The sequence below is a fragment of the Chelonoidis abingdonii genome, chromosome 3 (assembly GCF_003597395.2).
Source record: "Chelonoidis abingdonii isolate Lonesome George chromosome 3, CheloAbing_2.0, whole genome shotgun sequence".
NCBI classification, from domain to species: Eukaryota; Metazoa; Chordata; order Testudines; family Testudinidae; genus Chelonoidis; species Chelonoidis abingdonii.
In genome coordinates, this window is record NC_133771.1 from 169917662 (window position 1) to 169932808 (window position 15147).

The 15147-nt window shown below is 43.2% G+C and overlaps 1 protein-coding gene across 1 annotated transcript in view; it reads right to left on the reverse strand.

Annotated features, from left to right (window-relative positions):
- USH2A (usherin) overlaps positions 1-15147 on the reverse strand; it is a 622140-nt gene that overhangs the window by 7227 nt on the left and 599766 nt on the right. Inside the window, exons 64-68 of the mRNA XM_075064332.1 lie at positions 13750-13959; positions 9778-10016; positions 7955-8172; positions 4909-5085; positions 3156-3239 (exon numbers count right to left, since the gene is read on the reverse strand). Of these exons, the coding sequence (XP_074920433.1) occupies positions 3156-3239; positions 4909-5085; positions 7955-8172; positions 9778-10016; positions 13750-13959 (928 nt within the window). The remainder of the gene's footprint in view (positions 1-3155; positions 3240-4908; positions 5086-7954; positions 8173-9777; positions 10017-13749; positions 13960-15147) is intronic.

Sequence of the window (15147 nt, forward strand, 5' to 3'; positions counted from 1 at the left end):
AGAAGGGTGAAGAGTGATTAGGTACAATGGAAAAATTCTCACAAAAGAAAGGCTGAAAAGATAGGGATTGTTTACCTTAGAAAGGAGATGACTAAGAGGGGACATGATACAAGTATATAAAATAATGAATAGCCTAGAGAAGGAAAATGGGGAGCTACTTTTCTCCCTGCCACACAACAAAGGGGCCACCCAATGAAATTCAACAGTGGGAAATTCCAAACTGAAAAAAGGAAATACTTTCCACATGATGCACAATTAGGCTGTGGAACCCCCTGCCACAGGATGGTATTGAGGCTAAGAACATAACAAGATTCAAAAAGGGGGTGGATGAATATTAAAACTTTGTATTTCAAGTTTTAAGCCAATCTCTGTCAGAGATCAGGGTAAGACCTAAGATGGGGGGCAGATTCCACCACATCTGCCTACTGTCGGGTTCTTACATCTTCCTCTGTCATTGGAGACAGGACTAAATTAGATGAACCTCAGGTCTATGTTCCTATGTACCTAACAGGAGCAAAACCTTTGTATTTGGATGCTCTTTGGGCAGGCCAGGGACCTGACCCTGCTCTCCTCAAAGTGAAAGACAAAACTTCTGTTGATTTCAGCAAGATCAGGCCCTGTGTCAACATCCCTCTTCCTCAGCTGAAGACTGGAAAGCTCAAGTTTCATCCTATTTATTACATAAGAACATAAGAAGGCCATACTGGGCCAGTCTAAAGGTCCATCAAGCCCTGTATCGTGTCCTCTGACAGTGGCCAATGGCTGATGCCTCAATGGGCATGAACAGACAGGTTATCAAGTGATCCATGCCCTCTCACCCAATCCCAGATTCTGGCAAACACAGGTTAGGGACACCATTCCTGCCCATCCTAGCTAATAGTCATTGATGGACCCATCTTCTATGAATCAATCTAGCACCCTTTTGATCCCCATTATAGTACTGGCCTTCACAACACTCTCTGGCAAGGAGTTCTAGAGGTTGATAGTGCATTGTGTGAAAAAAATACCTTCTTGTGTTTGTTTTAAACCTGCTACCTATTAATTTCATTTGGTGACCCCTTGTTCTTGTATTACTGAGAAGGAGTAAAATAACACTTTCCTATGTACTTTCTCTATCCACTCGGATCTTTGGTATGATCACATCTATCTGCTTCCCGCTTACTCGCCGCTTTCATGTAAAAAAGTCCATCTTATTTAATCTCGCTTCTCATACGCAACCGTTCATACCCTAATTCATTTTTATGCTTTTCTCTAACCTTTTCCAAATTCCAATATATTTTTGAAGATGGGGCGATCATTTTCGATCTTATTAATCGATCCCTCTTGATGGTTCCAACATCTGTCGCTTTTTGACTGCGTGCTGCCATTTGAGTGGAGTGATTTGCAGAAACTATCTCACAATGACTCAAGATTCTTTCTTGAGTGGTAACAAGCTAATTAACCCCATCATTGTATATGCATATTAGGATTATGGTTTTTCCCATGTGCATTACTGCATGTGTGAACGACATATAATTTCATCTGCCATTTTGTTTGCCCATACCCTAGTTTTGTGGAGATCCTTTTGTAGCTCTTCCAATCTGGCTGGGACTAACTAGACTTGAAGTAGTTTTGTACCTTCTGCAGATTTTGCCACCTCACTGTTTATCTTTTTCCAGACAGTTTATATATTTAAATAGGACTGGGCCCAGTTACAGATCCCTGGAGGACACACATTACCTTCTCAGTTCTGAAAACTGACCAGTTTAGGATCCTACCCTTTATTTCCTATCTTTTAATCAGTTATCAATCCATGAGAGAATCTTCCCTCTTATCCCACGACTACTTATTTTGCATAAGAGCCTTTGGTGCAGGATCTTGTCAAAGGCTTTCTGAAAATCTAAATACACTATATCCACTGGATCTCCTTTGTCTGCATGCTTGTTGACCCCCTCAAAGAATTCTAGTAGATTGGTGAGGCATGATTTTCCTTTACAAAAGCCATGTTGACTATTTCCCAATAAATTATGTTCATCTACGTGTCTGACAATTTTGTTCTTGATGATAGTTTCAACCAATTTGCCTGGTACTGAAGTGAGACTTACTGGCCTGTAGTTGCCAGGGTAACCTCTGGAGCCCTTTTTAAAAACTGGCGTCACATTAGCTATCCTCCAGTCATTTGGTTCAGAAGCTGATTTAAATGATAGGTTACTGACTACAGTTAGTAGTCCTGCAATTTCACATCTGAGTTCCTTCAGAACTCTTGGGTGAATACCATCAAGTCCTGGAGACTTATTACTGTTTAGTTTATCAATTTGTTCCAAAACCTCCTCTAATGACACCTCAATTTGGGACAATTCCTCAGATCTATCACGCAAAAAAAATGGCTGAGGTTTGGGAATCTCCCTCACATCCTCAACAGTGAAGACTGATGCAAAGAATTCATTTAGTTTCTCCTCAATGGCCGTATCGTCTTTGAGTGCTCCTTTAACATCTTGATCATCCAGTGGCCCCACTGGTTGTTTAGCAGGCTTTCTGACGTATTTAAAAATCTTTGTTTGCTATTAGTTTTGGAGACTTTGGCTAGCTGTTCTTCAAATTCTTTATTGGTCTTTCTAATTATAGAACTATTGTGATGTCACCACCCCATTCCAGTCCTCCAAAGAGACCTGCAACGAAGAGAGGGTTCGAGACTTGATCTTGCTAAAGTTTAACAAAAAGAAACTCACTGCCAAAGCATGTAGCATTTACAAAAAACCATGAAGCTGTTCCGCTAAATTCTGAAGGAATATAAAGGGCCCAAAAGGTTTTGATTTGCTTTGTATTTCAGCTTTAACACAGGCAGTAAGCTACCATCCCTATAGTCGTGCTGATGCACCTTGTTAGTAGGTTTTGCATTTGTTTGATTTTTTGGTGGGAGGGAAAGAAGTGTATGTGAAATTCTTATTGGTTTAAAAAAACTCCAAGACAGCACCTGCTTCAATAAAGAGAAACTTCCTGAATGAATTCAGCAGGTGATAAAGATACATTAGCCACATACCTTAATGCTTCAAGAAACAACTTGGGACAGATCAATAACTTGTATTTCCAAATCTGATCTGATCCAGTATGTGTTACACCTAATTGCTCAACACAAATTCACACATAATCAATAGGTAACGTGTCTATGTGTTTACCAAATCCAGTAGCAGCGCTGTATTTGATCACTGGTGTGATGGCGCTCCCTTCATCGGTGGTACAGGTTACTTGAAAGAAAAAGGCTGAATAAAAAAGGCAAAATACAGAGTTACAAATCTCAGATGGGACTATCAAAATGCTTCAGCCCTGATCCTCCAACAAGGTCTGCTAATGTGCACTGCTGCATTCAGGCACAATCACAATGGGATTCCCCCACAGGCACAGCAGTCAACACTAGTGGATCCTAATATAGTACTGAAGCCTGATTATCCACTAATATCCAGCTATTAAACTGTATACTACAGTGGTATTGTTAGTAGTTATTGTTCCCCTATACCCTCCCCCCCATTTTCACATGCTCATAACTTTCCAAATCAAATGAAATTGTGCATGTTTGGTTCTGTGTCTGACAGTCAATTTTTAAAGAAACTTCGAGAAGAACCCTCAGCCCTGTTTATTATAATGGGAAGATACAACCCCCCCAAACAAACCTTTCCCATTGTTAAATAAATAAATATTTTGAATAGGGGTTATAGCAAAAAACGTTGGAGTTTGAAAGCTGAAATCTAGCTGAGCCATGATTTCCTTGAGGGCTAGTGATTTTACTTGGTTTGAGGAATTGTTTGATTGCATTAGGAGCATTCAAAAATGGCAGCGGTCTGTATCAAGTCACAAGGTGAGATGCACTGTGCCCACATGCACAGCTAGCAAGCAAATACATTAGAGAAGGTCATACTAAAACTTGTCAAGAGACAGCTGGACAAAACTTTGTCCAGCTGCTGCCATACTTTCTGCACACATTGCCCAGCACAGTAGTCCCTTGGCCCACCAAACTGTGTTACTTGGAATGATTTCCATAGCTTAAGCATCAATTTAGGTTGCCGGTGACTGTATTTCCTTGGAAAGCACTTTGAACATCATTGCAATATAAAGTATCTTAATCAGGAAGATTTTCTCAGGCCTCTAGCACTTTATCAAAAGCAGCATAGTTCCAGTAGAATCCATGCAGCCAACGAAAGGAGCAGGTACAGATGCAATGTGGATGTGATGACCTTCTATGGTATAAGGGCTCTCTTCCCTGTGGATCCCATATATCCACAGGGCTGGGAGGATATGCCTTCTACCCACTTCTGCGATTCATCCAGGGCTCAGCCCTGCAAGGTGCTGAGCACTCTAGCCCAATCCAGCAAAATACATAAGCATGTTGTCAACTCTAAGCATGTGAACAGTCTCATTGACTTCAGCAAGACTACTGATGTGCTTAAGGTTAAGCATGTGCCGGATTGGGCTAACGTGCTCCTCACCTTACAGAATCAAGCCCTGAAAGGGACATGGTGGGGGGTAGAGAGCACATCGTATCTTTGTCCACTCCTCCTTTTGAGAGGAAGATCTGTAGTGAACTCCAGGAGGTCAGCCTCACAGTGTTTCCTGGCCATCTACACCCATCCCATGGAATGGGTAGAATTCATCCAGAAACACCATCAATTCCCCTCACCTACCCCTGTACCTCAAATAACCACGGTTCCTATAAATCACAGTAGGTACTAAAATGGTTTTAATGGAAAACTGCATTCAATCATCAGGATAAAGAGTACCTTACTATGCATACACCATCAGCTTTTCAAGGAAACTAGAAGTCTAAAGAGGCATTCCACTGCTGTGCATTGGCTGGCCGACTTCGTAAAATTTAACATGTAATGAAACTAGATAAACACAGTCCTTAAGCTACAGAAATGGGAAACTGAAACTGACTTTTGTCAGATGTCCTTGGTAAATACAGCATGGTGTCAAAGCCACTATAGACACGCTGGGCGCCCTCAGTTAACACATACTCCTTCAGCTGTCCGTTCAATAGGAAAGTGTGACTCCAGTCTAGGTAGATCATGGATAAATTGCTGACAACAGAAAACGGAGCTTTGTACTGAGGTACTGGGGGGGGAAAAAAAAGGAAACAGCTCATTTATAAATCATAGGCATCTCACTGGGTTGCACAAAATAAATGCATCAAACAAGAAATGTAACAGGCTCACTCACGTACATACCCCTGTATGGAAAAAAAAAAAGTCAAGGAGAGTGCCCTTGCTTTATCACACTGAAATATATGGTATCTGCATCCTAAGTGAAACCCACAAGGAAAATTAGTAAAATTCAGGCGTAAGCTCCTTGGAGCAGGGAATGTCTTTTACTATGTGTCTGTTCAATGCCTCATATAATGGGCTAGATTGGGGGGTACAGGCACCATTGTAATACATAATAATAATAATAATAATAATAAAATGGCTTCCAAGAATTAAGGATCAAGACATGAAAAATTCAACACAAGGAATGTGTTATATTCTATCAGCTGCACTGGTAAAACTCTACTGGAGTTAACAGGGTTACACCGTGTAACAGGCCAAGGCCATGCTCTGGTAAATAACGAGACTGGCATCTTCTACAGAAGTGAAAACACTGGCGGTGCCCTGGCTCCCCCCTAATATAATTTTTGCTCCCAGTGTTTCACCTCTGTTCCTCCTGAGGCACGTCCTCCCTCCTCTCAGACAGTGTGGGGAGGAACAGAGGCGCCACCTCAGTTCTCACAAAATGGGAGTTGCTGCTGCTGGGCTCTTTCTCCTCCCACCTCTTTCCTCCACAGAGAGGAGGGTGAAAGAGCTCTGCCTGGGTCCACAACTGCTCTGATTGGCTGCTTACACCCTAGGGAGGCAGGCAAGCAGGGGTGGCAGGTTTGTATAATTTTTGGTGGTGGCCGGAATGAGTCCAAGCCCCACCGCCATGAGGGGTTGGGGAGGGGGGAGGGGGCTCAGGGCTAGGGCAGAGGGTTGGGGTGTGGGGATGAAGGCTGGCGATGTGGGGTTCATAGTGCAAGAGGGGGCTCAGAGCTGGGACAGAGGGCTCTGGCTGGGGCGTGTAGGCTCTGGGAATGAGGAGTTTGGGGTGTAGGCAGGCTGCCCCTGGGGCTGGGGCCAGACAGGAGGACTCTACAGTCCCCTCAGCCCTCTTCCTGCTGGCAGCAGCGGGCTCTGTGATAGGCGCTTCCCTTCCCCTACCCCCCAGAAACACACTTTCCCTGCATCAGTCACTGAATGTGCTCCTAGGGCCCCTCTCAGGTCCAGGAAGCCCCCTCGCTTTCCCTGAGGTGGGTTCTGGGTGGGGCTGCCATCACATATGCCTCTTCTCCCGCTGGCAAGGGAGCACAGCGCAGAGTGGCAGGGCAATCGCCCGCTGCCTAGGGTGCAGGCAGGGACGCTCCAGGGGGACACACAGGGGTGGCAGGTAGGGCTGGGGGAGAGACCCGGCACTGAATATTGCTGGAGCCCACGCACCAGGGCCCATATAACTCACCACCCATTCAGGCAAGTAGCCAATCCTAAGGGGTTTTCATCACAGGCAGGACTGAAATGAGCACCCCTCAGTGACCTGGCTGGAGCTATTGGATCTAGGACCCCTTTCAGCTAGGTGTACTTTAAGCACTGACTGGCATACAAGGTTCCTATCCATGGAGACACCACTGTCTCCTGGATGGTAATATAATTGTCTCCTGTTTTGTTGCATTTTTCCTCTGATTTAACAGGTAAAATATCTTTATTACTATTAACTATAATTGGAGGCTATTTCTCATATCAAATCAATATTTATTGCAACTAAGCCCAAAGCACTAGCTGAAGTTAATATATTTGTTCTCCAACCCAAACTGCTTTAAGAGTGAATTATGTCCTTTTGGCATCCATTCATTTTTTAAACTTTTTCTTGAACCATTAGTTTATTTTCAGAGATAGTTAAAAAGCCTTACAAACAGCAATTCAAGTACAATAATTCACTGCCCTGACTAATCAATCAGTAGTGCAGTACATTAGTATATCATCAAGTCCCGGTTCCCAAATATTGTCTTCGATGAAAACAACTTCACGTACGTGAGGCAGACATGTTCATTTGTTATGCTTTTGGCACTGTACTTACAACAAAGAATGCCCATAAACCATTGCCTCCTTTTTTAATGAAACGTTTTAGGTCTTCCTAATGAAGGAGACACAATGAACCACGGTGAATGCAAAGATTTTAGTGGCTTGGAGGGGTTGATGTGGAATACATCAATATTGCAATTAACTTACTAATGCATAGCACTGCTCTCTACTAGATCAAATCAGTACTGTTCAGTTGAGTATCATAGGCTCCGTACTGCTGAGAGTTAAGGGAGATTCTCTTTTAGCTCAAGTGGCAGAAATCTATGCTTCTGGAGGAAGGGAATGTAAATTCAATCTTCAGTGTCACTGTGGAGTTCAGAATGGCTGCAGTGTACACCATAAGGACCATTGTGAAGTTCCTTGAACTTCATTGCAACACATTAGTGGAATTGTATAGAAGTTTTATGGTTTATTGGATTAGGTTTTAATAATTTACATACTGAGTTACTATTGAGGTAAACAAGATTTTTTTTTAGAGATGTGATTTTATAAGTTTTTGGGCAGAGTATGCCAAGAAAATTTACTCTGCCAGGACAAGGAGCTTAAACTATGAAAGGAAAAGGTTAGGCTAGATGCCAGGAAAGCAGTTCTGAACAGGAAGAGCAATCAAACAGTGGTTTAAACTTCCCAGGAGTGGGTGACTGAGACATAATTACTGGAGATGTTAAGAACAGTTTTGAAAGGATGCTAGTGGGAAGGATGTAGTTAGTTCTGTGAAGTGGAGGGGAACAGACTAAATGATCCACATGTTTTTTCTGGAGCTATACAGTTTCACAGCCTAGAAAGATGTGTATTTCAGACTCACAAATTGCTCTTTCTGGTCACTGTATACTCACATTCCTTCTTGGTAGTAAAGCTGGTCCATTCTGAAGCACTGCTGCCTACAGAATTGTAAGCCACCACTCTCATGTTGTAGATTGTGTAAGGCTGAAGATCACTCACACTGGAATTCTGCTCTTTACCTGTATACTTCACTTCAATTGGTCCAGGGTTACAGGTCTTTGCCTCTCTTTGTAAATGTGGAGGGCAAGCAGTGTACATGTGGAGTTCATAGCTGGAGAAGAAGATTGACATTTTGATGAAAGTCTTATCAGAGGAACAAACAAACAATCAATGAGCACTGTTTCACTCTGGCTGCTACATATCTGGTTACTAGTTAATAGGATGGACCTCAGCTTCATTGCTTTTGGGCACTCTAAATCCCTTTCAATCTCTAATGCTTTGGTCCTGATTTTAGGGTGATGACCTCTAATCCCATGTCCACAAACACCTGCAATTTTGTGCCTAAAACGAAACTGTGGATGTACTCACATCTAACTGCTTGTGCCTGCAAATTAAATACCGTAGTTAGATCTAGCTACCTATCTTTGGTATTTATAAGATATCTATATCTGTGATGCCAGTTACTCTCTCAACTTATTGGTGTTGCAAAACAGCAAGTGCAACTATTTGTTGGTGCATAATTGCACTTGCCTCATTAAGAACCAGTGAAAAATCATCTTTAACCATCAATGAAACATGAATTAATGAGCAGCAAAAAACGGCTGCCATTCTGTCAGTGGAAAACCTGCTTAAACCAAAATTAAATGTAAAGTTGTTCATGTGGCTTTTGCACCAGCACCCACTTCCTCCAATCCCCTGTGCCTACGGTGATCAAACAGCAAGTCTGAAAAATCAGGACAGGCGTGGGGGGGGGGGGCGGTAATAGGAGCCTATATTAAAAAAAGACCCAAAAATCGAGACTGTCCCTATAAAATCGGGACATCTGGTCACCCTACCTGTGCCTAGCTAAGCTTGCTGCAGGGCATTTGGGGAGTGGGGTAATACAGGATATTGTACGTGAACCTGCCATTTCTATCCAAAATACACAATAGAATCATCCGGTTTTTGGTGTGACTACACTCATGATGCTCTAAAATACAGACTAATTTAGAATAGTACACTGCACTTTGTCTGAGGCTGCCAACGAAAACCACTCAGAAGCATCAAGTGCTGCTTCCTGCTTAGGGCTAGATTCTCTACTCAGTGAACTCAGTGGAAAAACTCCTAATGACTCAAATGGGATAGGAACAGGCCCTCATTGAGTCACTTCCTGCATGGAAAAATTTACACTTGGTCTCCATAGACTGCACTGGCAACTGATTGGCTTCAAGGTGCAAATGAAGGCGTTGACTTTGATTTGTAAAACCCTCTGTGCTTTGGTCCTGTCTAGTCCAGAGAGCACTGCTTTTTCCCGCCTCACAACAGTTGATTTCTATGGCTTTTGCTAACAGTCTCTCTATGTGAGTGGCAGAAATAGGAAGTTTTCCATCGAGGACCCTGACTCCGGAATTCACTTCACTTATTGCTCCAGCAAAATCCAAGTTTATTAACATTTAGGACACACTGCAAGGTTCTACCTATACAATGTTTTGCTTGAGAGAAGATACCCAAGGACAGCAAGTACCTGTTGGGAGGATTTCTGCTGCATGGAATGTACAACAATTTGGAGATCATCATCATAATTTACAAATATATAAAAGAATACTAAAAACAGGGCATGAGATTATCTAAAATGAGTAGGGGACTTAACCATACAACTCCCAATGATCTAAATGGAAATTGTGTGTCTAAATCTCTTAGGTGGCTTTGAAAGTCTAAATCAGACTGTGAATCTTACCTTTCCACAATGCCATTCGGTGATTGAGGTGCATTCCATTGGAAAAAAGCTGTTCTTGAGGTTATGGTATGTATAAGTGGAGGGGGCTGTTGAGAGGGTGGGGCTGGTTGAGTAGTTAATTGGGCGACTGGTCCTTTGGTGCAACAGTTGAAACATGTGCAGGCCTCTACACCAACAGAGTAGGTGGTGAAAGGTTTAAGTCCATGTATTGTTTGCTGGGTGGCAGTCCCTTCAGACAACTGTGAAAGGCAAGAGAGAACTTCACACAGCACAGGGGACTGTAAATGCTAAGTAAGATTCGTTAAATGTTCTAAGTGGTAGGATCTTTGACTTGGTGTTACCAGGGAATATAGATTTGACCTTATCTTTCATAATCTAGTCACACAGGGTGAAATTCACCCAGTGCAGTGGGCCTGTACAAGGCCTTCCCCATTGTTTAAGTCCCGTGATGGACTGCATTCATGAAGCAGCCATGCACAAACACCTCTACATCCCTACATGCAGTGTTATAAGGATCACACTGCTGTCCCTGAAAAGTTGGTGGGCATTGTCAAAGGATGACAGGCAGATGACAGAAACGAGGAGCAATGGTCTCAAGTTGCAGTGGGGGAGGTCTAGGTTGGATATTAGGAAACACTATTTCACTAGGAGAGTGATGAAGCACTGGAATGAGTCACCTAGGGAGGTGGTGGAATCTCTATCCTTAGAGGTTTTTAAGGCCCGGCTTGACAAAGACCTGGCTGGGATGATTTAGTTGGTGTTGGTCCAGCTTTGAGCAGGGGGCTGGACTAGATGACATCCTGAGGTCTCTTCCAATTCTAATCTTCTGTTGATTCTATGAATGTCCAGGAGATCTTTGCATACACAGAGCCAGCAGCCCTAACATCCTGCATAAGTGGCACAGAAGGGATATGTCCTCTATTTCAGCCCCCAGGAAACCGTCTCAGTAAAACTGAATCCATCAACCTTTAAAGAGAAACTGAATTAAATAGCACAAAGAAATGTGTGTGGATAGGAATTGCGTGGAAAGTTACGGCAGAAACTAACTAAGAAAAAAGCAAACCATGCTGCTTCCTGGAGCTGCTGTTTCTCTAATTCGTTGTAATCATTTGTGAGTATGGTTTCCAGATCCAAAGAAATCAAACAGCATGTAGAAAAAAGCAATTTCAATCACAGTAACCACCTGCTGTGGTGATTAAGCAAGGCAAATGGCACAGGCCACAGAGTCCCAAGGTGGACAGCAAGGAAACAGAGCATCGAGGCAAGACAGAAAGCACACAAAGGCTACGTCTTCACTATCTGCCGTATCGGCGGGTAGCAATCGATTACTCGGGGATCGATATATCGTGTCTCATCTAGACGCGATATATCGATCCCCGAACGCGCTTATATCGATTCCCGAACTCCACCAACCTGAATGGAGTTGTGGAGTCAACAGGGGGAACCACGGACATCGATCCCGCGCCGTGAGGACGGTGAGTAATTCGATCTTAGATACTTCGACTTCAGGTACGTTATTCACATAGCTGAAGTTGCGTATCTGAGATCGATTTTCCCCCATAGTGTAGACCACCCCAAAGTCAGAGTTTGATAACGCCTGCCACTCAGTGATAGAGAAGCAAGGCACCCCTGCAGGAACAGCAGCCGCAAGGCAGGTCTGAGAGGATGAGAAGAGAAAGACAATGGAGAGATGAAAGGGTAGTGACAAGAATATGCAGGCTGAAGTAGATATGGACCCAGCTGATCATCGTAAGAGGGATAAGGACTGGCCATGCAATCAGCAAATAGCACATGACTCACGCTCACAGACAGGAATGATGAGCAAGGAAGACTGTGTTCCCAGTCACTTCCATGCCAGATTAGACTGGAGTAGTGGGAGAATGGGCACATACTACTATAAAAGGTGAACAGAGTTAAGCCTTGACAGATGGTGACATAGACACAAAGGCATGGAGGAAGTTGAGCACAAGAAATGGGGTGTGTGAAGCATGGAGGTTCCCATTTGCCACTGAATTGCACAGCAGTTGAAAACTGATAATATCAGCCTTACTTTACTCAGTCTTGCGGTGGCATTTTTCCTTGGTTTGTGCAGTATGGCTCTGGGTACTCTTCACAACCTCCTACCCTGGCCCAAGGTCTGTGGTCACGCCTCTTTTTTGTTTTCAAGCCCAGCTAAACAATGCAGATTTCCTGACTTAGCGAAGTTACCTGGTTTTCTGGCTATTGGCTGGATGCTGCCTTGTAATAGGCCTCAGAGAAGAAACAGAGATGCTCCACAAACTCACTGAAGCCTGCAGTGATCCCCTAGTCTGAGGAGTCTCTCTTTGTATATGGAGGAACGGGCATTAGATTGCAAAGTGCAAATCTACTCTTCCCTTAGTCCAAGGGCCTTTGCATGCTAAGGAACAAGATGACCCCATGGAGCACAGCTCTGAAGCACACAGGAGAGGGAAGAGGTCCGGAACCCTCCTTTGGCTCCCCTGGTCCTGTCCATCACCCACCTTGAGCAGCAGAACTATACAGAGCCCACCATGTTTGAGCCTTCCATGGCCAGAGGGTGGCACTGGATCTGCCATTTACATTGTCGTTTTCAATTATTTCCATGCCACACCTGGCTCCTTACCTCTCCTTTAGAGCCAAGCCCCTCTGTTTAGTAGATTGTCTCTCTGGTCCCACATATGTGGACTCCAAACTCTCTAGCTGTTGCCTAAACAGTTGACTTACTGAGATTAAACTTCAGACCCAGCCTGGGTGCAGCAAAGAACTGAGACACTATGGACAGTGTTACTAGCTCAGACCAAAAGAAAGAAACGACTCATGTCAGATGGTCATTGGGTGTTTTCAGATCGTCAAGGCCCTAGCCCTTCTAGTGCTTTTTACACATTTTAAGCAAAGGAACATGAAATTTTTAAAACCTAAAGGCTGCTGCTTTAAACAACAGCATTATACTCCCAGAACTGCTTAAACAAGAACAAGGATGACAATTAAGCACTGGGTGCATGATTTCCCCCTGCAATGATATTTCTACTTTCTATGTGGGATCTAACAGGCCACAAAAGACACTACATAGCACTTAATCTTGGAGGGGTAGGGGCGCACTATGCAGAAGGGAAGTTACTTTACGGCTGAAAGAAGCAGATGAAGAAGAGAATCCTTAGACACCCTATATGCTGTACCTTTCCCAGATGCCCCTGGAGTTGTGACAAGGATGGTCATGGAAGGGGCTCCTATTGCATGCTAGAGACATGACATATGCACACCTTTGTTACATGTTAATTGTGAGACACACTGAAAGCCTCTTGTTGTCTTTCTACGAGTTCTTGTAGCATTCTGTTGTAGGACTTACTGAGCTATTGGGGGACTGAAACATTCTTAAATGTTATAAAATAACAATGTAGCGTTCATCAGTGCTTTCAGATGCATTTACAGTGGTTGTTATTATAAACTTTTCAGTTTTGCATTGGATAACCAGATAACATTACCGCACTGTTTGCAATATTCCTAGGTGTTTCCAGTACTTTGTATGCTACTACACAATATTATCCCTGTGCCAACTGGAAAGCTTTTCAGGGCAACCACCCTGGCCTGAAAATCCATTAAGTCAAAACACAGTAATGTCCAAAGGGAGCAGCTTTTTGGTCACCGGCTGTAATTTCTATCTGATCTTTTTGGGCAAACAGATTTTTGGAAAGTTTGTATTTCACTGTAATCAATAACCTCCCAGGAACATTGCATTGGATCTCCCCTGCATTTTCTCACATATAACACAATGAGAAAGGCTCTGGCGTCAAGGTTAATTCTTTAGAAGAACAACATTTAGCTAAGTGGAGCCATCAGTCCTTCTTCGGCCGGAAGAGAGCACTGCTAAGTAGGGGGGGGAAAAAAAGAAAAGACGCTAACAGGCTTAAAATCCTAAAAAAATGTCCAGAGTTCAACTGGAAACACAAATAGAATATCTTGATCATTACTCACCACCACATCGGTCCCTCTGGTGCTATTCGAGAACAGCCTGTAGAGACTAACTATCCCGTTTGGCTTAAGAGGGGGGCTGATGTTTACCACAGCTAAAGTGGAAGCCACAGTGTGAAACATGGGTGCATGGAGGCCTTCAGGAGGGGCCGGGCCTGTTCTACAGTGTGCCCAGCTGCTAGGAGTCCGGCCCGCGGAGTTTACTGACCAGACCTTGAAAACACAAAACAAAGAGCAATTTATGAAAGGTTTGAGCCTGGAAGATGCTGAGCACTCCTGGGAGGAGCTGAGTTGCTGGGGCTAACACAGCTTTACTGGTGGCAAGATGAAACTGCACTATATCTTAAGACAATTTTGTGACATTTCTCTAGTCCCTCCATCTGGTTCAAATCAATTCTTTTAAAAGTGGGGAATAAAATATTTTTAAGAACAGAAGAATGACCAGACTGAGTCAGACCAAAGGTCCATCTAGCCTAATATCTTCCGACAGTGGCCAGTGCCAGGTGCTTCAGAAGGAAGGAACAGAACAGGTAATCATCAAGTGATCCATCCCCTGTCACCCATTCCCAGCTCTTCACCATTATGATTAAGGGGGACAAGTACATTTTCATGAAGTTCCTGCAAGGCTGATTTAAGAACAGACACTTTTGTTTGCCATGTAATATTGTACACAGAGGAAGCCCTAGAAAACTTACCTATCTTACCTAAGATAAGGTAAGAAAGGGCAGCATTCCCTTCACTATTGCAAATTCCAAGGGCAAACTGCAAACACTGACCTAGCCCCAAGCCTGCTATTGTATCCCTGCGGGTTATGCCTTTTTGCCTGTGAATAGGTTCAATTAAGTCAATGTGGCTTTGCATGGGTTTTAAGTTCCCCTTGCACTGATCCAACTACAGGAGCAGGACCTTAGTGATTGAAGGCAATTGGCAAGTTTTTAAGTGACCCCACTCTATTAAATATATTAATATAATTAATCATTTGGCACAATTGTCAGTAATCCAAAATATAATATAAAGAAAACACATTGAAAAGCATGGGTAAGTCAGCGCCTCTAAATATATTCATTTATTTCTGCAATAACATTTGCTTTATTATACTAGAACAAAGAGAGTGGTTTCAGTTCCAAGATTTCAAAATACAGCAGCTTGAATTAGGCCTGATTAAAAACTGCACGTCTCTATGAACTATGCCTACTGATTTTGTCAGCTTCCCAAAGCCAGACTGATCTGCAGACTACATAAAACTCAGCACTTATTAAACACGGTCTCCAACAAATCTGCATGAAAATTAAATTTTGCTTTCATCAAGGAGTGCATAAACATATGGAAGGATGTATAATCTTATTTATCAAAAACCATTTGTATAATTAAACACGAATATCATAAAAGGTTGCCTTAGGT